The following is a 23,117-nucleotide window of genomic DNA, read 5'->3' as shown; positions in this document are numbered from 1 at the left end:
ACATGGGGATCCAGAGCTCTTGTGGTCTGTGAAAGGTGTCCTTAAAGAGTTGCCAGCTCTGATCAGTTCCTCTGTCCCTCAGGGCAGTGTCCCAGGGAATTTCATCCGCTAGTTCTTTAAAAAACTGGAAGATTGCTCTTCTAAAATTCAGGGTCCTGACTTCACTCTTTGCCAGCCCTATATCCCTCAAGATCACAAATTCCACCAGGGAGTGATCACCGCAGCCCAGACTGCCTCCAATTTTGACCTCTTTTATTATTTTATCTGCGGTGGTGAGCACCGGGTCCAGTAATGCTTCTCCTCCGGTTGGGCTATCTATTACCTCGATGTCTCAGCTTCTTGCATGATTTCAGGGTATCTTTGTTTTTGCAAACAAAGCCAACAATAGTAGCAATGAGGTTCTCTGTGGGAAGACTCCCTCACTTTGTCTGCTTCGTTGCCTCCATGTGTGTGCATGCTACAATAATATTTAAGAGAAATATTTAGTACTTTATTTTTAGTTTTAAAATGCCTTAGTCTTAGGAACTCTGTGACTACAGGCTATTGTACTGTGTGTATGTGTAGATAACACAGATATATGGACCAAAAAGGAAATCAGTATGGATTGCAGGATGTATTGTGTAAAACCCCTTCCTCTTTCCCTTTGTGTGCAGACAAACAGACATTTGATATTTTAGGAGAAAAAGCAGGTCATGTGATGAACCAGTGTTACATAATTCGGTGTTCTGCTGGGGACTGAAGAGCCCAGAATTACTGAGGGTATAGTTTATGGAAGGCAGACAGGTGCTTTATTTTTGATGTCGCTCTAACATTCACGCATACTAAAGTTAGAGATGTGGTATTTACCACTACCGTAAGATTAATTTTGTCAATCGGATGGCAAAGGACACCAGCTTACAGTGATCCTAGAGAATCCTAGGCAAGAATGCAGCTGAGACCCATACTTTTTAGGAACATCAGCAGCCACAACCTCAAGTGAGGACTCCTCGGGTCAGGGCTGAGTCTAAGCACAACTTCTCTAATTTACAGCCCCTCTCTGTAAAGACAGGGCTGAAGGGAAGGAATCAAGAACTGAACAGTGTACAGGAGAGCAGTGTGGCCAGCAAACAGGCTAGAGAAAACCACTGGTATTTTTAACTTTGAAACACAGTCAGGTTCTTGAAGCATGTGGTTGAGACACGGCAACAGACAGAATAGTAAGAACTCAGCAAAACTGTGTTCGTTTTCTATTTCTGTTCCAGACTTCTTGTACAATCACAAAAAGCTGACTGGTCAGGCTTGGCTTAATTTCCACATCTGCAAAATTAAATCAAAATCAAAACATGAAAGAGAATCTGAGGTTTTATTTAAAAATAAACTGTCTTGCAAGGAAAGGCTGGGTAAAGGTGACATATGGGTATGGTGGAAGAGCGCAAGCGTCAGCATATCAGGAGGTTGGTGGTGGAGAGAAAAACCTTGACTTGCACAGTGCAGTGTTTTACTGTTTTGGATCACTCTTCACCTTGACTTGCACAGTGCAGTGTTTTACTGTTTTGGATCCCTCTTCATATTCTCAACTGGCATGGGGGACCAGCTGTATCCCAGTCTCCGACAGTGACAAGAGGAGCTGGATGAGCTAGCAGGAGCTGGGAAGAGAGACCGAGCTTTGTCCAGGTTAACGCCATGCTTCAAATTCATGTCATCGGAGACTCCTTGCAGCACCCCAGGGATGCACACTGTAACTTAGCAGCTTGCATCCGGTGCCTAACCCAGTGTTAGCTCATTGTGCTGCCCCTCCTCAGCACTCCCAGATTAGCTTCATGCTTTGTGTTGATAGCAGCAAGCGTTCAGTGGGCGGGGAACGCAGCTCCATGCAGGTCTGTTCACGCCAGCACTCTTATCACTCAGACAAATGAACCTAGCCTCTGCACTGAAGAAAACAATGGAGATCTGTAACGGACTTGCCAGTCAGTAGGCCAGAACACCCCAGGGCCTTGGGATGTATGCTGTGGCTTTTTAAATTAAAAAAAAAAAAAAAAAGTCACTAGAAATTCTTGAACTTTCCTGCTGTGTTGCTGGCAAGGATTAAGCAGGCTGATAGCTAAGCAATGAACAGATGCTGCTGCGTGAACAGAACTGTCACTCTGAAACTATCCATGCATTTAGAATAAGGTTTACCCATCAAATGTAGATTCTGAAATCAGAAATGGCTGTTGTATTCCCCTAATCTGCTTTACTAGCCAGAAATCTTCAGCCAGTAATTCCTGCTTCAGACTGTTCCCGTTGGCAGGGTAAAGAGCATCTCTTTGAAGAGAAGCTAATTCGGATTCATGGCATTCATAGATGTGATGGGATACCCATAGTTTCAACTGAGAAAGGCAAGAAGATTTGGCCTTCCTTTGTACAAGGAATTCTACCAACACTGATTTACAGAGATATAATTAGTCAGGACAGGAGAAAACAGACAGGCACCAGCCCCAAAAGTTACACAGCCTGAACCTGTGACACAGGGAGGCGAGAGGCAGAATGGAGGAATCAAGTGGCCCCGCAGGACACTCGAGGGGTACCCAGGAACAGACTTCAAACTCCGGTCTCAGTGCATGTGCTGGAGAGCAAGGAAGGCAGGGAGGGAAGTGCTTGGTTAGAAGTTGTAACTACATGGCTTTTTCCAGAAAAAACACCATTAAGAGCCAGTTGTGCCCTGGGAGCAAGCCAATTTCCTCTCTTGTGTGTATGCAGGCAGCATAGCAGAGCCTGAAGCCCCAGACACGTTACTTTGAGTCACCTACCTTCAAGCAGCCTACAAAACTCTGCCTACAATATATCTGACCTCGTTTCATATGCACTTGTGACCTTCTGGTGGCACATCAGCTTTGCTTAAGCTAGCAGGAAAGCCATTAGGCTTGGATCCCAAGTGCAGTTTCACTTGCAGATGTTGCACCTTCGCGTGTATCCACTTCACCCATTCCCGAGTCATTTCTACAGGGATTATGTAGAAACAGGGACTCTCACTGTTCCCCTTCGCTGTGAAAAGAATGCAATATTACCAGCTCTACAGAGAGCTCAAAAGATGTTAGTGGTGAAGCAAAAGGCTTTTTGGCACAACACAGGGAAATCATAACTTAGCAGGAACATTCGAGGACTCTGTGCTTCCTCAGGACTCACATGGTATAAACCAGATCACCGTATTTTATTGTAAGAATATTAGGAATTGTGCCATTTTGTTCACACCTTATGAAATGAAGCTGCAACTGGGAACGATGCTTTTACTGTTCTGTGATTCCATGGTTTTTCAGTAATTAAAGAGATTTTTGTTTACATCAACTGGCAACGAGAAGAATGCAAAAAGGCTGCACGTAATGAGGAGAAAAAAATTTACCACTTGGCCATGTTTCAGGTGAAATGAATGAAATACATAAAATCTTTCCAAATGTAAATGTGATCAGAAAGAAAACAAAACCAAAATCTATCACATGTGGTGGTGACACACAAAATTAGTTTATTTTTATAGCGTAAATTTACGCTTTATGTGCCTATTAAAATATAAGAGATTCGAAATTGCTTTTTAGGTAAATGTATATTTTGCTTGAGCCTAGGAGTTAAGACACCTGTCAAAAATGTGGTTATGGGAAGGTGGGGAAACGTGTGTGAATGCTCGTGCACATGTTCTGGAAACAACCACTCAGATCCAAATGGGACCTTTTACACAGCTAATAACCTAACTGCTATGATGCTTGCTGGAACAGTTTCCTGTGGAAAAGGTATTCCAGTTAAAGGGAGCACCATGCAAGGGTGTGAGTAGACAGTAAAAATAGTTTGTGCAACACCTAGGAGTTTTACTTGTGACTGAAAGACCATCCCCATCTCGCAGTCCAGGTGGCTGCAGGCCATGATAAACTCATTTTTTTCTTAAGCATGCACCACCGCCTGGTAACCCAAAGTTTCTTGGGAATGACAGAGCACTTCTTCCCAAATCCTCCTAGGTAGCCAAGGGCTTCCAGAACCTTTGGAAATCTTTCAGAAGCCAGCATATCTAGGAACCATGTCAGGACCAGCAGCCACAGCACAATATAGCCCAGCTGTAGACCTGACAAAAAGCAGCTGGGAACAGCCCACTCCTGTTAGCTGTCACAGCATCTCACCTGTTTTAGTGCTTGGCTGAGTGCAGGAAGCCCAAGGGCAAGGTGTAGCCCATTCCAATGTTTGACAAGGGCACTGAGATCTTGGCTGTTACATCTTATTTGCATCTTTGGAAGGAAGGGAAGGGAAAAAAGGAGCATGACAATGACGGCTCCAGAGTTCACTGACACTTTGAAAAATATCTAAATTTTGTGTTGTTTTATGATGTTTAAGCTCATAGGAGCTAAGCTTTCACACTGCAGTTAGCCTCTCTAGGGGCTGGAAGTATCTCCCACCAGCAGCTTTAGGAAAAGCATCCGTTGGCTTGGCATCTATGAAGATGCTTACACAGTGTAGCGCATTTGTTGTTGCTCTAATCGTATGATCACCTTCAAGGCTGCGTGTAGATACCGAGGCGCACACAAAGCAACCATAACAAGAAAGCACCGAGTGATCTGCCGAAGCAAGGCAAGGGCTCTACTGCAAACAAAGAGACACATGAAATAGAAATCTCTGAGCGGGGGTGGGAACAGAGATTGCCTGTGCACGTGTGGCCAGGTACACGTGTAACCAGTCTTTCCAGAACATCAGGTTGGTCATAACAACAAACGGTGGTATCACTCACTACATCTTTATTAGTGATTCGTAACTCACACTCATCTTTTCTAGCCAGTAGGAGTTTTAATTAAAATAAATAAATAAAAGGAAAAAAGGTCCATGCATTTAAGTAGTCAAATTTGGTTAGATTCTGATCAGATTGTTTTACAGTGCTTGTTAGATTTGTAATAAAACATTTCATAGCAGTTGAAGATTTTAATCTTAAGAACACATAAAACCAGTATTTCCAGACAAATTTGCGTAATAAAGATTTTAAAGAATTATAGCCTAATAAACTGTTTGCTCCCCCCCCACCTCCAGCTCTAATTTAATGTAGATTAAAACCTACATTGTCTATTAAGGAGATGCAACAATTAAACCTTTCTGCATAGGTAACTTTTGTAACCAAACTACATTATGATAGCAGTACATAGCTTTGCACTGAACTCTACAGTTGATACATTCGCACATTTTTAATTGACACTTTTTAGCCCAATACCATGTACAACCAGTTATAAATGTCATTCTTTCTGACCTTTTGTTAAATGTATGCAGTCCAACTTCTAATTCCTAAATTAGGTTTTTATTAATGACGTTTCAGGTTACTTAATACCTTTACCTTACAAATAACTGCCATAGACATTTAACTCTGTTGGCACTAAGGACACATTGTGCTAGCAGGAGACAGCAGAGTTCCCAAGCACATTTACACGTTTCTGACGCTGAGGTAAGCAGCCAGCAGCTGGGAGTCTGGTGCTGCCTTATTTAGCCTTACTGGAGTTAATGAGTGACAGATGGAAAAGAGAAAACATGCGTGCCCCCAGGTTACTAGATAAGGTCAACGTAAAGGGTCTTATTAAAGAAGTCCTACAAGAATATGAAGTAATGCAGGCATAAGTTACATGCCGAGAGTCAGGCCAGTTTTCCGTCCTCACAGGAGCTCCAAGCTGGCAGAGCAAGGACTCTCAGAAAAACAAGTATCAGGAAGACGGTTCAAATTGTTACGGCATCTGACTACCTGCTTCATTTATCTGACAGACACTATCTCCGGTGGCAGGAAAAATGTGTCTGGATGTATAGCAACATTTGAACTCCTGCAGTTAAGCTTGATGGACGGCCTAAGTACTATTGGAAGGTACCTGCCTACCAGTCTGGCCCAAAATGGAGGTTTTTCAAAAACGAAGCACACAGTCCACATCCTGTTGTCAAAGTCAGGTCAGTGCAACTGCCAGCATCCCTACTAAAGGGGCACAAATCTCTTGGCGTAAGCAATAAACCACATTCCATTACACATGTTAATTAACTGTATGAAGTTCAACAAGGCCAAGTGCCGGGTCCTGCACCTGGGGCACAACATCCCCAAGCAGAGCTACAGGCTGGGAGGCGAGTGGTTAGAAAGCTGCCTGGCCGAGAAGGACCTGGGAGTATTGGTTGACAGTCGGCTGAATATGAGCCAGCAGTGTGCTCAGGTGGCCAAGAAGGCCAACAGCATCCTGACCTGCATAAGAAGCAGTGTGGCCAGCAGGTCTAGGGAAGTGATTGTGCCCCTGTACTCGGCTCTGGTGAGGCCGCACCTCGAGTACTGCGTTCAGTTTTGGGCCCCTCGCTACAAGAAGGACATGGAGGTGCTCGAGCGAGTCCAGAGAAGGGCGACGAAGCTGGTGAGGGGTCTGGAGAACAAGTCTTACGAGGAGCGGCTGAGGGAGCTGGGCTTGTTCAGCCTGGAGAAGAGGAGGCTCAGGGGCGACCTTATCGCTCTCTACAGTTACCTTAAAGGAGGCTGTAAAGAGGTGGGGGTTGGTCTGTTCTCCTACGTGCCTAGTGACAGGACAAGGGGGAATGGGCGAAAGTTGCAACAGGGGAGTTTTAGGTTGGATGTTAGGAAGTACTTCTTTACCGAAAGGGTTATTAAGCATTGGAATGGGCTGCCCAGGGAGGTGGTGGAGTCACCATCCCTGGAGGTCTTTAAAAGACATTTAGATGTAGAGCTTAGCGATATGGTTTAGTGGAGTACTTAGTGTTAGGTTGGAGGTTGGACTCGATGATCTTGAGGTCTCTTCCAACCTAGAAATCTGTGATACTGTGATACTGTGATAAGCGCAAAATGCCGCCTTCTCCTCCTCCTTTCCTTGCACACCATTCTGTTCTTATCGCAGTGGTGAATGCTGTTAGTATGCAGGTTTGTGGGTACAGTTTGAACTGACAGCACTAGAAGAAATGGTCACAACACTAGCAGCCTCTGTACTGACTACACAGCAAGTTTTTCAGGAAATTCTCATGCAGGACCTGCCTGCCTGCCTGCAGATTTAATTCTTGGAAGGAAGACAGAAATTCCCTAAGTAACTGAAAGAATAAGGGTTTCTAAAAAGACATAATAGCTTGCTGAATAAGTTTCTCACAAATGGAGTAAAAAAATAAATTAAACGACTTAGAACTGAACACAGAAATGACATGAGGATAATTCAGTAGCATCAAAACTTAGATTTTATCCCAGTTCTACTTGGGGAAGCTTGAAAAGGAGATACAAGAAAAGATGAACAGATGAACAAAGTTTGCACCAGTGATTGAGATGTGTTAGAGAAACGCAAGATGGAGTTCTCAAGCTAGCAATAACAGAGCTGCTGCTGGTGCCTTCCAGGTGGTGGTGGTGGGTTACAGGAGGAATAAATCTAATACCCATCAGGCCTTTGGGAAGAGAAGAATCAATATAAGGTTATCCTACACAGTACTGTATCTCATGCCCCAAAGGACTACAGCCATGCACGCCTCTTTCACAGCTTCTCACACTACTACATGTCACTACAGCCTGTGAAGAGTGTTCAAAGAACTCAATTTAGCTCTCCAACAAGTTCCCCTATCTCATCCAGGCAAACTAAATTTAGACCTATCCCTGATTTATCCTGCAATTTTATTACAGCAACGTGGAGAGAATACCTTACCTCAGACAAGGTTGATATAATCCAGTATGAAATGCAAGGGGAAGTGGAGGGGATTCAATAAAAAGCAACCTAAACCACAGCTTTCTTGTAGTAATTCCTCCCTTCTGTCTGAGAAGCAAGTAAATATGCAGTCAGGTGAAACCTGCTATGATTTTAGAGATTTGTAAAGGAACCATTACACTGGTGTACATGGAACATAAGTGACCATGCACCAGAAGAAGTGGCCAAGCAAGAGTTACGAGAACAGCGTATATGCAGCAAGTCAAGGGAACAGGAACAGTCACAAAACCAAGAACAAACACAGGTAGAAGCAAAGAACTGGCAGAGCTGCCTGGAGTGCTGACAGTTTTGAGGCTATACCATAGACAAGAAATATATCACAAATACAAAGCAACAGTGTTACACCTCATCCTGGCTCTAAGCTTCTTCCTCAAAAGAACATAAGGGCTGGAGGGATCATACAGTGTTGGCACTAATGAAGAATCAAAGAGATGAGATGAAGACACGACAGCCTCTCCATGTTACCACTAGTAACCCCAGTCTCTGTGAGAGAACGAAATCAGTTTTGTTTAGAACAGAGAGCACTTTCCCTTTCTGTATTGTGTGCTCTTACAGTGAGTTTTGCTGCTTTTATTATGGCACTATTGTAGGGAGAAAAAGGTTTTATTAAATTATATAAGCAATATCAGTACAATCCACAGAAGTTACTCAAGCTCCAGTAAGTCTGGAGGTAAGAACTATGAAATTTTTCACAAAGAAGAGCGCTAACCTTTCAGGAAGAAACCGCAGTGGCTCTCAATTAAAAAAAAAAGTGATGAGGGCAGGGAAACTGTCTCAATCCAAGAGAGAAGGCATTTAGATTAAATTCCAGTTTGCACAAGTGTACAAGATAAACCTTTATACAATTACACAAGCATGCACACTGCAAGCTCAAGAGAAACCATACGTGACCGCTGTCGTTCTTAACAGAAGCCAAGTAGGTTGCAACAGCTATATATTTAATGTGCTGGTGTGATAAAACAGATCGTCCAAGCTGAAGCATCATTAGCACGACATACAGCTCGCAAGGTAAGCTAGCTACAAATTTAAACAGTATTTAGATGACCAGTTGCATAGTAATTGATAGCCAGCAGTAGTCACAAATACTCCTTCCAGAGTTCTGACCTAAGTCAAAAGAGTTAAGTCAAACTATCCAAAAGCCTGAAATCAAGAAAAAAATATCGTGCTGATGGTTTTTCTAATCTTATCTTACTCTGCGGTGTATGTACACTTTATGTATGCACAAAACCAGCATTAAGAGCAAAGTAAGTTTAGTCCCTGACACAGAAGGCTTCGTTCACGAACACAGTTGAAGTCAAGACATGATGAGCTGCTATATACACTCACAGCACAGAACAGCCTTACCTGCAGTCCACAGTAAGGCAAATGAATTCCAGTGTGCGATTTGGAAGAGAATGGTTCTTGAACTTCTATGATATAGGAGCACTGCTTTTTTAATTCAAGTCTGCTGTGGTAGACACATGACTGGAAGCACACAGGTCAGCAGCATAGGTCACAAAATGCTCGATGTTCTCTCTCTTCAACCTCTCTTACAGAGCACAGTAAACAAATGCTCAAACTCAGTATCTACTTGACAAGTTTTGCCAATAGCAGCTTGGAGGATTGCTCCTTGTTCTACTGGAAAAGGCTCCCTTCAGGCCTGGGTGTGGTCTAGGCATATGCTGTGTTTGACAAGAAGGGAATGATGTAACTCTCACAGCAGAGCTGGTACAACACAAAATTGCCACTGCCATACAAGCTCTATTTGTTATGCCCAAGAGTTAGGTGTGAGTATACTCACTGAAGGATTCTGTACCTGTATTAGTGGCTGAACGTTTCAGGACTTTGAAGTCCAGTCAGAATGCTGCCCTAGAGAAGCTGAATGCAAAAAAAAATTTTTTACAGTACTTCTAACTCTCTCTTCCCTATTGAGATCAACATATTTTTTAAACCTATCCCTGTCAGAGGTAGGACTGCAGTTCTCCTCTCGGTCCTTCAGCCTGCACTCAGGATGATCTGTGATTACACAGATAATGAAAAACCTGCTATAACTAGTATAGAGAAAACGTTCATGAAATAATACTGTCATTTAGGTCTTAGTAAAAATTTAATTTTCACTCACCAACAACCAGAAACACAGTAGGATATTGCCATGAACACTGTAAGGTACTGAGGGAATAGCAACTGCTGTCCCTTTAAGGCCAACATATTTCCAAGTTGGCTGATGGTACAAGTAAATTGAGTTATCAGAGCAGCAAGAAGATGGTTACTATTCCTCTACAACTTTAACTCTTCTGCTAATATACTTGCCATATACATTAAAAAAACAGAACGCTGAAAGAGGTTCACAACTGGGAAAATGACAATGGCTCACCAGGTATCCCTGAGATCCACTGCACAACAGCGGTGGGCACGCGGTTAGGCTGCGCATCAACAGCATCTACTGGCTTGTTTCTTTCCATTGAAGAAGTCTGGTTGCCCAGCAGCCACTTTGCAACACAGTTATGCTGGAAGTCAGGCAACAGAGCTGAGCACAGTATCTGCACTATGAAATGTTCAACAGCCACAGGTTGACAGGAGGGCTGGTATAGTCAGGAGGGCTGGTATAGTTTTCCCAGCTGGATCTCCCTCCATCATTTATTGCAATCTTGAGGCTGTGAAGAAAACAGTATTTATATGCGCTCTCATAACTTTTCCTGGAAGACTAGAATGTGTAAAAGAAACAACTTCACATTCAATCTATGCATCATATTGTTTTCAATATAGTAGATGTGTCCTTTGAAAGTCTTAAGGCACGTCAAATGAGAGCACAAGCAAACTCACTTGTTACTACACTGGCATATTAAAAGAACCCCGCCCTTCTCTTACAATGATACAGTTTTTCCAGCATGTTATACATCAGGCATGTACACTTAAGCTCCGGGTGAAAAGGCTGTATTTGCAGTTTTTCTCATTTTGCATCTGTGCACGATAGCACGTGATTCAGCATAAAGGCTTTGCAAAATCAGGCTGTGTAAATCTGTAGCCAGCACGCATCTTTTGATGGAATTACTACCTCAAAGCACGGGTCGAAGTAATGAAACAGCAAACCAGAGAAGGCAACCTTGCTGTTTTGTTTAAAAAAATTTATTTAAAAAATGTTAATAAAACCTCAGTTTCAGTTATGAAAATTACATTCACATTTTACATATAAAACATTAAAAAAATAACCATCCAGTGACTATTACAGCGTTACTCAATGGTTGGGACTTGGGTCATATGATCACTCATTTTCATCCACCATCCACAGCAATCAAAAAATCAATTTTTTTGGTAATCCTGAAAAGTGTAAATCACATTGTTACCAAAGTAAAGGGTTCAGCCCCCACCTCAAGTTTTTAATGCTCATTTAATACTATTCTTCACATTCATTTACTCTGAGCTAGTTAACGCTGTCTGCACCAGCGCAATACTGCTATTTCAGTAAATCTATGGAGGAGTGCCAGAATCAAAGCCAACTTGCATCAGTAGCTGTACTCCATAAGAGTCCCAAATTCCATAATTGAGTGTTAATTGCATTTGGGATACATGTATTTCTCTTTGTTGTTATAAAAAGTTAGCCACTTAATTCTATTTCTAAACCTATGAAAGACAAGCTATTCTAAGACTTAACCCTGCCCGAGTGCATATACTCTTAATGATCTTTTTTATATACAGTCCCGACCCAGAAAAAGAGCTGTCTGCAGGAGGTAGCGGCCCTTTATGTCTGACTCATTCTCTAACCATGTTTTTGTTAGTATCAGCTGTAGAGACACAGGGAACAGCACTTTTCTGATTCTATTCTAACTCTTCTCCTCTCCTTTATTCATGTGCTATTTATTTATAACATGGGTAGAATACACCATTGCTGCTTTCTGGGATGATGGATATGAAGTTTGCTATGGGAGGGTCCAATTGTTTTTGCCTGCCCTGTAAGCAGAAGTGTCCTCTAAAATACACTGGCATTGAATCATTCCCATGAACTTTAAGGGAATACCCAAACAGCAGAAGTTTTTAACCTTAGATATGAATGGACTTTTTTTTTTTTTTCCAAGCCAGAGTAGAATAGTTCTGAGATTAGGTAGATTTCCTACACTGTGTTGACTTAGGGAAGAGTTTATTGCTGTTATCTTCTACATTCTGTTTTGCGAGTTTACAGCTCTGTAGAAATGCAGATTTGTAGGACTGGAAATCAGTGTTCTGGGAAAGAAGTGCTGTATTTGACTAAGTGTTTTCCAGGGTGGAGAAGATGGACAATGATGTTATCATAACATCATTGTCTCCACATACCTCACAGATGAGAAGAAGTAAGTGGTAACAATAGCTAGCAATGATGTATGCTTAATACTTTGTCATTCATTTAGTTAGTGAGTTTTCCCCTGACAATACAGGTTGTTTTTTTTTTTCCCTGAAGGGTCCAGCTGCTGCACATTTAAGTTCGGTGAACACTCCCCAAGGCTACAGCGTTTTGTTCTTGTGGAACAGCAGCACTTCATGGGGATGTTATAATTTCTCTCTCCCAGGAGCCAGCCTCTGGTGCCAAGATTTTATAAGAGGGCACCCACTAGTAACTGCTTCAGCCTACTCCTTTAAATTCTAGAGTGCTGCCTCAACAGGGCTGAGGGAGAGATGCTGTGCAAGATGGAAGCACAGCTTAGCTTGAGAATTTCAAAGGATGAAATTTATTTTTCTTTGAAATGACTTCTGCACATTTTCATTCTCAACAGCAGTAAAAAATGCCATATTTCCACTTTTACTTATAAATAGACTGTAGGATTATTGCTCTTCCAAACTAAAAGCATATTCACATTTTAACTTGATGTTCGTGCCATGTAAGGACACCAAATGAAATCCAGGCTAGCATGCTTGCTAGCTCTAATTGTCACTCTCCTTTAACGTCAGTTGGGACTAGAAGATATACCTTTGGTACACTTGGGTTCTACCAGCCTAGCTAAGGCAGCAACAGAACATAAATTTTCTGATGCGCTTCAACCAGCACTTGGAGGAAACAATATACTTTTTAAACTGATACTCAAATGTCTCAGAAGTAATGCTGACTTCCTAAATGCCTTAGTTATATCCAATCTCAAAACTTACGGCATTTAACACTGATTTCACCTTGTTGAAGATAAGACTTTTGTAAAGACATTAAGCCAATTAGTGTTCTAGTTCTGATACAGCTCTGGGAACCCCGTTCATTGATAAATGAAATACCTTAAAGTCTCAGAGCTCAGGGAAGCATTTCTTCCTCTTTCCTGTCGTTTAGTTAACTGGCGTATTTTGGGTCATGGACTTGAAAACACTGAATCACAGATCCTCACATAGTGTCGCAGGAGGAGATAAAAAGCTTAAATTAAGCAATTAATTACATATGGGAACTTGACAAGTTGACCCATGGTATTGAGGTCACCAGACAGCGTGCAAATCGTTAAAAGATTAAAGATTCTAATGAATTAATGCATTTTACTTTTAAATTGACAAAGACTATCAAACAATGAGTTGAAGTGCCTAAAAAGTAAGCTAAACTCCAATAATTTATCTGTCTGAACTCAAGAGGAAATGTACTTTCATGGAAGCATCTGCATTCCAAAAATACATCACTTTTGTATCAAAGAGCCTCGTACTGACAAGAACAAAAAGCTGACAATAACCTGACAGCTGCTATCTAGCAAATTCCGGCTGCCAAGGCAACAAACTCCCAGCTTAAGAACTAATGTTTGCCTCTGCTAGAAGGTCTGCCTAGTTTAGTGTCAGATACAAGTCTTGAATCCTCAGAGCTTTACTACTATGAAGGTAAGAAGTATGTGTTACTGTTTGGGGGAAAACCGGACATTCCATATAGAAGTTAGTATTAGGAAATAGGTTTGCCTTTTAAAAGGATCACTACGATATGCTTAGAACTTCCTTATGGAGTGATCAGAACACTTAACTTGCTTAGTCCAAGGGAGACAGCAGAAATCTCTTCTAAAATCCGATCTACATTCTCTCATCTGTCACTTGAAAGAATGAAATACCATGTTTCTCTCTTGCTCCCCCCAGCCCCCACATTTTCTCTTTTTTTTTAAAGTGACTTCCACCTCAGTAAGGTGTCTCAGAAATAAAGGGCCTAATAGTAGTCTCTAACTTACTATGTAGTGCCACACTCCATTATGGAGATTAATGGTTTAAAGATTTCTTCTAACAAATGGATTTCAAAAAAAAAAAAAGAGCTTTTACTTTTTGTACTAATTCTGCTAGAACACAGAACTAAGCTATTCTCACCCTAAAGTGTTTATCCTAAAACATAAGTTGTCAGAGGGCTTCAGATGGTGCTGGTACCCACTTGTCCATTCAGAGAGTTTTTGTTCTGAAACACTGGAAGTATCACTTCCTCTCTGAGCTTGTAGTTCCTATTTTAAAACAGGTGAAACATTAAGATGTTACCTTGATCTATTCCTTCCGTTCTTTTCCTTTTTAAATTTAAAAGTGAATTTTGTTGTTCCTTTACAACTTCTGCAGGACAGTTGGGTCTGGGTAGTTGATTTCCTGGAGTGGGTCCCGGTCGATTAGTAAAATACGTCTGTTTCAATGCCTTAATAGTAATGGAAGAAAAATAACCCAATAATTAGTATATAGCATCAGAACTCCACAGATAGAGAAACTATAACGAAATAAATCACTTGTAATTGCAAAAACTGCAAAAAAATTGCAAAAAATTCAAAAACTACTTTGGCACCTTTGTACTGGAAGGTGTTATTGGTACAAATCAAGGTTTGGTGTTCTCAATGATTACTGTGGTGCTTTGATTTTATTAGACAAGAAATAATTGTGAACTGTTATTTTTAACTTGTGCTCAGACATCTAAACATCCAAACTCTAGACTACACTGCAGGAAATTTTGTATGAACAAGAAGTTTCTATCTCCAAACAGCTTACATTCTGAAAACCGGATGAGACATGAGGATAAAGAAGAAAGTGGAGAAAAAGAAGGATTAAAATAACATGATCAGATTTAGGGTCTGAACACCTGTTTTGCTAGCTTTTAAGATAAGTCTTCCCCCACATTTTCTTTAACTGTGTTGCTTCTACAATGTAAACTGCAAGAAAAATGTAGTTTGAACAAGAAAAGAACAACTAAACAGGGGTAGTTCCATGTAGCAATATTACATACCCTATTTTAAATTTTTGGAGTTCCACAGCTTCCATAAACTGTGGTATATGGTCTTACCTAAGCTGTCTCTTAGGTAAACATTGTTCTTGCTTATGCCAGTAACATAGTATTCAGATCAGGATGCTGGTTAGAATCACCAGATTTCCAAATAAAAAGAGTCAAAAAAGTTTAAATGAAATTGAAGAGACTGGATGAATTAAGGATGAAAACCTTTTAAGAGCATGGAATGAGACATACTACACCAAGATTTAAGTTGCAAACTTTAGGTAACTGAATTTAGAATGTCAAATATAATGATTGTCTGTAGACCACGACTCATACACCTTTATCGGCATTCACTTTATAATTGGGCATGGATATTATTAGTGAGAATTATTCATGCCTTTCAGAGTTCTCTGTATAAAACACTGGAAAAATATTTCTAGCATTTCAAAGACAGAGCTATATGACATTTCATTTCAAACCTGGCTTACTAGCTTCAAAGCACATTTATCTGATATTAACAGTAGGTTAATGAACATTAGGACATAATGCAAGCGTACAATACCTGAGTAGCTGTAACTCTAGCACATGGATTAAAAGCAAATAAGCCTTGCAGAAGACTGAGCAAATCATCACCAGCTGCACTGAAGATATGCTGAAGCGGCATTCCAGGGAAAGTCTTAAATGTGACATAATCTGGAAGACTTGTCATCTCCTATAAAGACAAGAATTGGATGTATATTTTCAACTTTGAAATAATTCAGCTTTTCACATAAATGGACCTTCATAACTTCTGTCTTCACAGCAGAAGCTAACTATTTTTCAAGACACTCCTAATACTTGGTCACTGAAATAAAAAAAAGTAGGAATAGTTGATCATAAAAAAAAGACTAGTATCTAAGTAATTGGTACAGTTGTTTCACACTTTCTGTTTCCAAGCAATCTGTTCTACCCTTGCTTCACTAGTGACCAGTACAAAAGGAAAAATTGCTAACAATGAAAGGAAACATGAAGGAACTTTAGAGTGAGTGCAGACAAATGAAGTAAAACTAGCTTTGGCTTTTCTCTTGCAAATTCACATGGTAGAAAAGACAAGATTCATTAAAGAACCAATGTGCATTTTCTCCAATTTAGTAAAAGGCTGTCCTCAGAGTTTGCTGTTCATCACAAATGTTTTAAGCTACTTTTGAAATACAAAATTGTTAAAGTTTTACTTGTGGAACGGAGGGAGGGAAGAAGAAATATACCAAGCAGTTAAACAACAGATGAATGGCATACTTTTATCTCCCTTAGGTATAAAAATCAATCCCATTTTATTCAAATTCTATCATAAAAAACTGTTATAGACAGTTATCCAAACATCAATAAGTAATTTAAATCTCTGAACACCACACTTTAAGTTTATCCAAGTAAAATAGAACACTAACACTGAAGTGAAAAATGTGTGTAATCAGTCTCAGTTCTAAAGGTTTCAATTCTCAGAATGTGTGGGTTTGCAAATTAATTTGGGAATATATCATCTCTGTTGTGCCATTAAATCTCCTGTTCTGCTTTTCCCACCTGTATCAACTCTTCTCCCATGAATGCTGAAATGTCACTGCAAAAACCTTTGTACATTTCCTTTAGAATCTTAGCATGATGTAATTGCGTGGGACAAGTACTGCTTCACATTTCTCCATATGGCGATAGCTCCATTTGGTGATTGTGCACCATTTACAAAAAGGAAAACCAGCACAGAGAGGGAACAGAGGCAGGACATGATTACTAGTTAACAAGTACAGAGGATGCTTCCACAACGTAATAGAACAGGACAGCCTGATCAGGGAATTTAGAAGTCCCCAAGCCCTCTGGAAGAAACCATCACTGGAGAAACTATGTCCTCTTTTATATTAGCCTGCCTTAAAACCATGGCTATGTGGGTCATTGTGCATTGTGACGATATGTTTGGCTCAGTATTAGTGAATGACTGTATTAACTGTCATCTTGATCTGAATAATTGTACTACTGATTTGTATCTATTACTGTACTGTTACTCTCAGATAAATTGTTTATCCCTAAAGTTGTTGGTCTGGTGTCTGTCACCACATCCTAAACTTTTAAGTTGATTGGGTCACCTCTGGCCACAGTAGTGGGATATGGTACACAGCATCATGACCTGCCCTGGCACCGTAGTGGTTGCCTTAATTGAGTTTTTTGGAGCCTTGCCCTACCCGTAGACAGCAGATTGCCTGATTGAGGGAACCGCCTATTCTCTTTCCCTAGCTGCTTTGATTAGAGAAATTCAAAACAACAAACATATGCCTATCCTTCGCTCATTGTTTCAGAAATACTTAACATCATCTGAATAGAGACAATGCCTTTCGTCTCCCTACAAAAAGAATTAGGTCAAACCCGGTGGAGTACTCAGGCTGCAGTAGAAGATTACTCTGCCATTGCTGCATGTGCTTAAAGTGTGCAGTCTAACATGGAGACATGAGTGCATCGCATAGTCCCCCTAGCGGGGGTATGTGCCCAGGAAAAGCTTGACCAGCAGCTTGAAGCTGCATAGAAAAGGGACTTTCTGAAACAAGAATACATAGAAATTTACATATTGAGTAAGACGAATGGTACAGAAGTAATTCTTAAAGCCCAAACCAAACTTAAGAATCCCAACATTTTTGGAAACCCAACATGATGCTAATGGAGGTATCACAAACATCTCTACATGCTCTTCCACAAACATGGTACTTGCTTTATGTGGCTAGATATATCACAAATACATTACTGTGGATTACTTAACCTTATTTGGAAATAAATTATGTGATGTGTGGAGGGGGATACCATACAGATACAGAGGGAGGGGAGATACCATACAGATTTCAGAATCAGATACCCAGACCCTCACTTTATGATCTAGAATCTAACTACAGGTTCCAGCAGAAAATATAAATTATATTTCTGGGTGTAAGTAGCTTAGAGTGAAAGAGAAGTGCCCACAGGACCCCTGGCTATTTCACAGCCTATCCCACAGATTTGGATTGAGCACAGCTAGGCTGGTTATCATTCATGCTTTAGATGCAACCTGCATGGCAGATAAGGACCTACAGGGAAGCTGTCCCACTGAGACCCATTGGTACCCACTAGTTAAAAAGGGTCCACTCAGAGGATGGATACTGATTTGTATTTATTACTGCACAGTTACTCTGAGATAAACTGTTTATTGTTAAACTGTCAGTATGGTTTCTCTTACTGTCTCCCAAACCTGTAACTTGGCCAGCCTAGCTTAAGCTCCAACTAATTGCCTTCAAAAGCAAGAACAATTTAAGTCTCTCAGGTTAAAGCAGATTAATTTAATCAAGCATCTCAAAAACATTAACCAACTGTCATTAATTTCACACCAATAGCCATGGGAAACTGTGGACCAAAAAAAGAAACCAAGAATTTCCATTAATGTTGCTTGATGCTAACAACATTGCTATATCAATTAAAAGTTCACCAAGAGGAAAAAAAACAAAAAAACAAAAAACAAACAAACCTCGGCTGCTTGTCCTCTTTCTTTTCAAAGAAGGCAGCACCTTCCTTAAAACCTACTCAACTAACTGGTATATTATTTAACTTAATTTCAAAAGCTAAAACAAAGTAAAAGTATATGTAAAAAAGTGAAACAAGGAAAACTAATGCCAGCGTGTTAAACAAAAAGACTCACAGGCCACTGTTCTTCTGTCGGAGTGCCCAGTGTTTCAAATATCCTTGTCAGCTGGTCAAGATCAGAGTCTCCTGGCAAGAAAGGCACCTGGGAAGAATAAAACAGAATTACACAGAAGAATTTCTCATTGAATTAGCTTCTGAACTTCAATTCTAGAAAGCAACTTTGAGTGCCTCCTCATAATTGTACATTCACAGCAAAACATCTTTGTCTACTAGCTGCCCACGGCAAAGTAGACCAAACATTTGAGGCTTTCTAATGATGTTCAAATAGATTTTGAAGGCTTCTTGCAATCCAGGCTTAGTATCACTGACTCAACAGCATAGAACTAAACACAAAATTAGACTACCACCCCATTAATATAAAATCTTTCTTTTCCTGTGTTCTTTTCCTTTTATTTCACATCTGAGCTGAAAGCTTAGTCTCTTGTTCAGTGATCTTGCCAGGATCTACTGTCTCAAGTTAGGCTTTGTATAGATTCAAAACAAAGTGAATTGTAACTGGACAACTAAAATAACAATTAGACTAACAGAATTAAGATGACATCGAGGGCAGATGGTGACTCATACCCACTAGGACAGAAACAGCCTACCCAGTGTCACGTATCGATTAAATTAGGCAAAAGTCAGAAAAATTAGATATTTGTCCAGCTGGAATTGTAGTTTGTGCAGCAGGCACACAATGAAAGAGAAAAAGGACTTCATGAACTAAGGCAGAATTAGGAAGAACTAGAGGCAATATTTAAATAATTAGGACAGAAAGAGCATAACGAATATCCCTGCTAGGAAGTGCATTCAGTTTTGGTGTCAAAGTCCATGGAACATAAAATGCTTTCGCAACGTTCCTTAAGGGCATTGTCCCTCAATCTAGTTTACCCAAGAAGAAAGACAGACACATTTAAAACTATAATGGTGATAAAACACCTAACCATAAACACATTTTCTGCTTTGTGAGAAATCAAATTACTCAATAGAATTCAACAATATATTTGCTTTCTGACTTTCCATAAGCTTACTCAACTTTACAGAATCTAATCCATGTTTATGTACACATTACTAGAGCTGTTTAGACAACAGCCACTATAAATTTCAGTTTTTCAACCAGCAACTAAATTGTATCAGCACACCTGTTTGTATGATAAATCAAACAAGGTAAAAGACATTCCAGGATGTTTTCAGACAGACCGGTTCCCCAATCTGGTTCATGACATGGGCACCCAAACATTTAAAAAAAAACAGCAGAAGCCACTTAATTGTGAAAGGTTAAGTTATAGTGCAGAGTATTTCATCCTTTCAGCTGTATCTGTACCCTTGCCCACCACTTCCCACCTCATATTTTCAAGTCCTCTTGAAAGAGCTACGTAATAGATGGCTTAATTCCATAAAACATACTTAAGGATCATTATATCTGTACACCTTACTCAGGAGTGATACATTAGAATGCTGTCAGTCAGAATTTCTTCAGACTACTTCACTCCAATTTGTTAAGCAACCACAGCTGAGAATAACATCTGTACATCTCCTCATTACAAATAAACCCATAGTTAGTGTACTGGTGCTAATTATTCCCAGTTACGGGGGAACAATTTGTAAGGAATAGAGCGCGTGTGTATCCGTGCTGCCAGATTTCTAGAAAGATCACAAATGAAAACTGATGGAAGGTTGTATGAAAGGTAACATTCAGAGGACTGGAAGAGTTAACTGCTCTACTCACCTTCCCCAAGGCAGGACTGTGATGGTTTGCTGCAATTTTTTGCTTAGCTGTTCTTAAAGATTGCCAATGATTGTGACAGTTATGGAATCTCAGTCTGAAAACTTCACCCTCCTTACAGTTAGCAAGCTTTTGGAAGAAGGGAGGGGAAAAAAGCTTAATTTCCTAGAAAGTAGCCTAACTTCCTTTTCCTGCTACTGTTACAGCAGAGAGGAAGCCTGCACCTAAAATCTGTAGCATAATACACTGAAGAGCAAATACAAATGCTTACATTTGAAAACTTACCCTGAGGAGCAGTTCAGCTAAAATACAACCAACAGCCCACATATCAACACTGACACCATACATTCTAGCACCAAACAATAATTCCGGGGCTCGGTACCACCTGAAAAGAAAAAAAATTGTTTTAGGAAAAAAAAATCACCTGATTCTTCTGATGTCAAGTGCTGTATGCAGCAGTAATGCAAGAACTGCAAAGAGGATTCTGCTCCTGACTGTGTATTTTTCAAACACTGAAGAACTGCAAAGTCTTTTGTTTAAAAAAAAAAAAAACAAGTGTTCCTCACCACATGGACATGTATAACCATAGATCACCTACAGCTCAGCTGGTTTGGTTGACAAGCAACAGAACTGTAGATGTGCAAAGGAAAAAAGTAGGCAGGTTTGCAAGTTACGAACCATAGTTTTCTTTAAATTTGATATTCAAGAAGTGACACAGAGAATTCTTTCCAGCTTTTAGAAACACCTGTAGCAACAGACCTAAGAATAGAGATTAGTTCTGTACAAAATAAACCCTGGCAGTAGCTATTTAAAGCTGCAATGAAGATCTGGTACATACTGCACTTGAAACTACTGTATCAATTCCGCCTCTTCAGTGAATGAAGGTGTTAAAAAGGAACAATTTTGCCTGAATAGTTTTAGCATTGCAGCAGACAAAAGGAAATTTTTCATATTTTGCAATCCTCCACTCTTTAAGAGTACATGTCTTAATTAAGCATGTCATAAATGACATTGGTAAACCCTTTGTCTCATGCTTTTGTATCATAAATAATGTGCCTAACTACAAAAAAGACTCTAGATCCCAAGATTAGCAGCAAGTAACAATTGTCTTTCTCTGAAAACTAAGCTTATAGGTAAATGAGTATGATTTTCATGTGCTTCAAAAGAATGTCATACCATAGAACAATTGTCATCGATACAAATTCCAGAAGTTCTTAGAGACTTTGCCAAACAATGCTGTTTTGTGTTTTCTGTTTTAAGACTTTTGCCACTACAGCTATATAATGAGGTAGATACCAAACTCTAAACACGTTGATTTGACATTGTGTATTCCAGGAGGCAATACAAAACAGCTACACAATCAGTATCTAAGAAACAAACAGAGTATGTCTTACCTTGTTACTACTTGGTGTGTATAAACTCTATTTGGGCTTCCAAAAGATTTTGCCAAGCCAAAGTCAGCCAATTTTAAAACCCCGTTTTCATCTAATAACAGATTATTCGGCTTAAGATCCTGTCAGTTTAGAAAGCAAAGAATTAATCCTGTCAGTTTTGATAAGAACAAATATATATTGAACCTCCCAGCAGGCGTGCAGAAACAGCATTCTAAAACTCAGTCTTTTGATTCTATTACAAGTTTACATAGCAATGAAAAACAAACAAAACAAAATCAAGTATTCCCTCATACATGAAAATCAAAATGAGCCAAACACTCCTATTTGAATATTACAATATTTAATCTCCAGAGCATAAAAAGATGATCAGTTTTGCAGGAATATTAGTTTTACTGCATTGTTGGCAAATTAATAATAAAGACCTAGCCAATTTTTCAGACAACTGTAGAAATCAATGAATCTGGTACAGTTTAATACAGTAATGGTGTTGTGGCTTGGCCCCAGCCAGAAGCCAGGCAGCCCACACACCTATGACCACTGATATCCTTAGTGGGACAGGGGAGAGAAAAGGAAGAGTAAAAAGCAAGCAAACTCATGGATCGATATAAAGGAAGTTTTACAGATGCAGGAAAGGGTAGTGGTGGGGAGGAAAGCAAGGGACGCAAAGGAAATCACTCATCTCCTCCCACTAGCAGGCCAATGCCCCGGCAGTCTCTAAGCAGCGGCCACCTTGGAAGCCGATATCCTCCTTCTTCCCCTGCCTGAGTTTTTATTGCTGAGCACGATGTTATATTACATAGAACACCCCTCTGGCCACCTTGGGCCAGCTGTCCCTGCTGTGTCTGCTCCCAGTTTCTGGCCTAGCCCCAGCCAGTGTACTGGACTAGGGGCAGAGTGGCAGAAACAGAGAAAGCCTCGACAATGTGCAAGCACTGCTTACCAAGAGCAGAAAAACCAGTGTGTTATCATCTTGGCCACAAATCCAAAATAGAACAGGTTGCTATGAAGAATATTAACTTCATCCCAGGCAGACCAAGTTCACAGTTCTAATTAAAGTCACATGTTACTTGAGATACTTCTATATATGCGTCTACCTGATAGCCATGTGTAACTCTTAGCATTTCTGGTGTTGCAATTGCCACTCCATAACAGCTACCATGAAGTCTTACAGACTAAAAACCTATGAATTTCAAAACCATCTACATTCTTAGACTCAACCTCTATCAAATGTGACTTTCATTACAGGCATAAAAGTTGTCAATTTAGCGCATGCTTACCCTGTGTAGAATCCAGTGCTGATGTAAATATTCTAATCCTTGAAGTGTCATCAGCATGTATGCTTTGATGTGAGCCTGAGTCAACACAATACTACTATCCTTTATAATAACCTGTAAAGTGTTAAATTGATAGTAAAGCTTATCATGCAAAGTTATCCTTCTCCAGTTCTTTTGCAAAACAGTTATTTCTATCCTATAAGACAAAGTTTGAATTGGCTGCCATGTATC

At 40.1% G+C, this 23,117-nt stretch overlaps 1 protein-coding gene across 9 annotated transcripts in view; it reads right to left on the bottom strand.

Annotated features, from left to right (window-relative positions):
- Positions 1-4,710: 4,710 nt before the first annotated feature.
- The window catches only part of CDK7 (cyclin dependent kinase 7), a 29,385-nt gene continuing 10,978 nt past the window's right edge, over positions 4,711-23,117 (bottom strand). Inside the window, exons 6-14 of one of the 9 annotated variants that reach the window (XR_010827893.1) lie at positions 22,890-23,000; positions 21,613-21,731; positions 20,504-20,603; positions 18,509-18,595; positions 15,389-15,538; positions 14,115-14,262; positions 10,048-10,327; positions 9,490-9,551; positions 4,711-9,355 (exon numbers count right to left, since the gene is read on the bottom strand). Coding sequence is in view for 5 of the 9 variants with exons in the window: in XM_066988665.1 (XP_066844766.1) it covers positions 12,977-13,038; positions 14,115-14,262; positions 15,389-15,538; positions 18,509-18,595; positions 20,504-20,603; positions 21,613-21,731; positions 22,890-23,000 (777 nt within the window). In the remaining 4 variants the exon portion in view is untranslated. Of the gene's footprint in view, positions 10,328-10,352; positions 10,992-11,722; positions 13,039-14,114; positions 14,263-15,388; positions 15,539-18,508; positions 18,596-20,503; positions 20,604-21,612; positions 21,732-22,889; positions 23,001-23,117 lie in introns of those variants that run through there. The other 8 variants (XR_010827890.1, XR_010827891.1, XR_010827892.1 and 5 more) reach the window with 8 other exon arrangements.

Source organism: Anser cygnoides, chromosome Z, assembly GCF_040182565.1.
Source record: "Anser cygnoides isolate HZ-2024a breed goose chromosome Z, Taihu_goose_T2T_genome, whole genome shotgun sequence".
In the NCBI taxonomy this organism is placed as follows: domain Eukaryota; kingdom Metazoa; phylum Chordata; class Aves; order Anseriformes; family Anatidae; genus Anser; species Anser cygnoides.
This window is presented reverse-complemented; position numbering and strand designations above follow the sequence as displayed.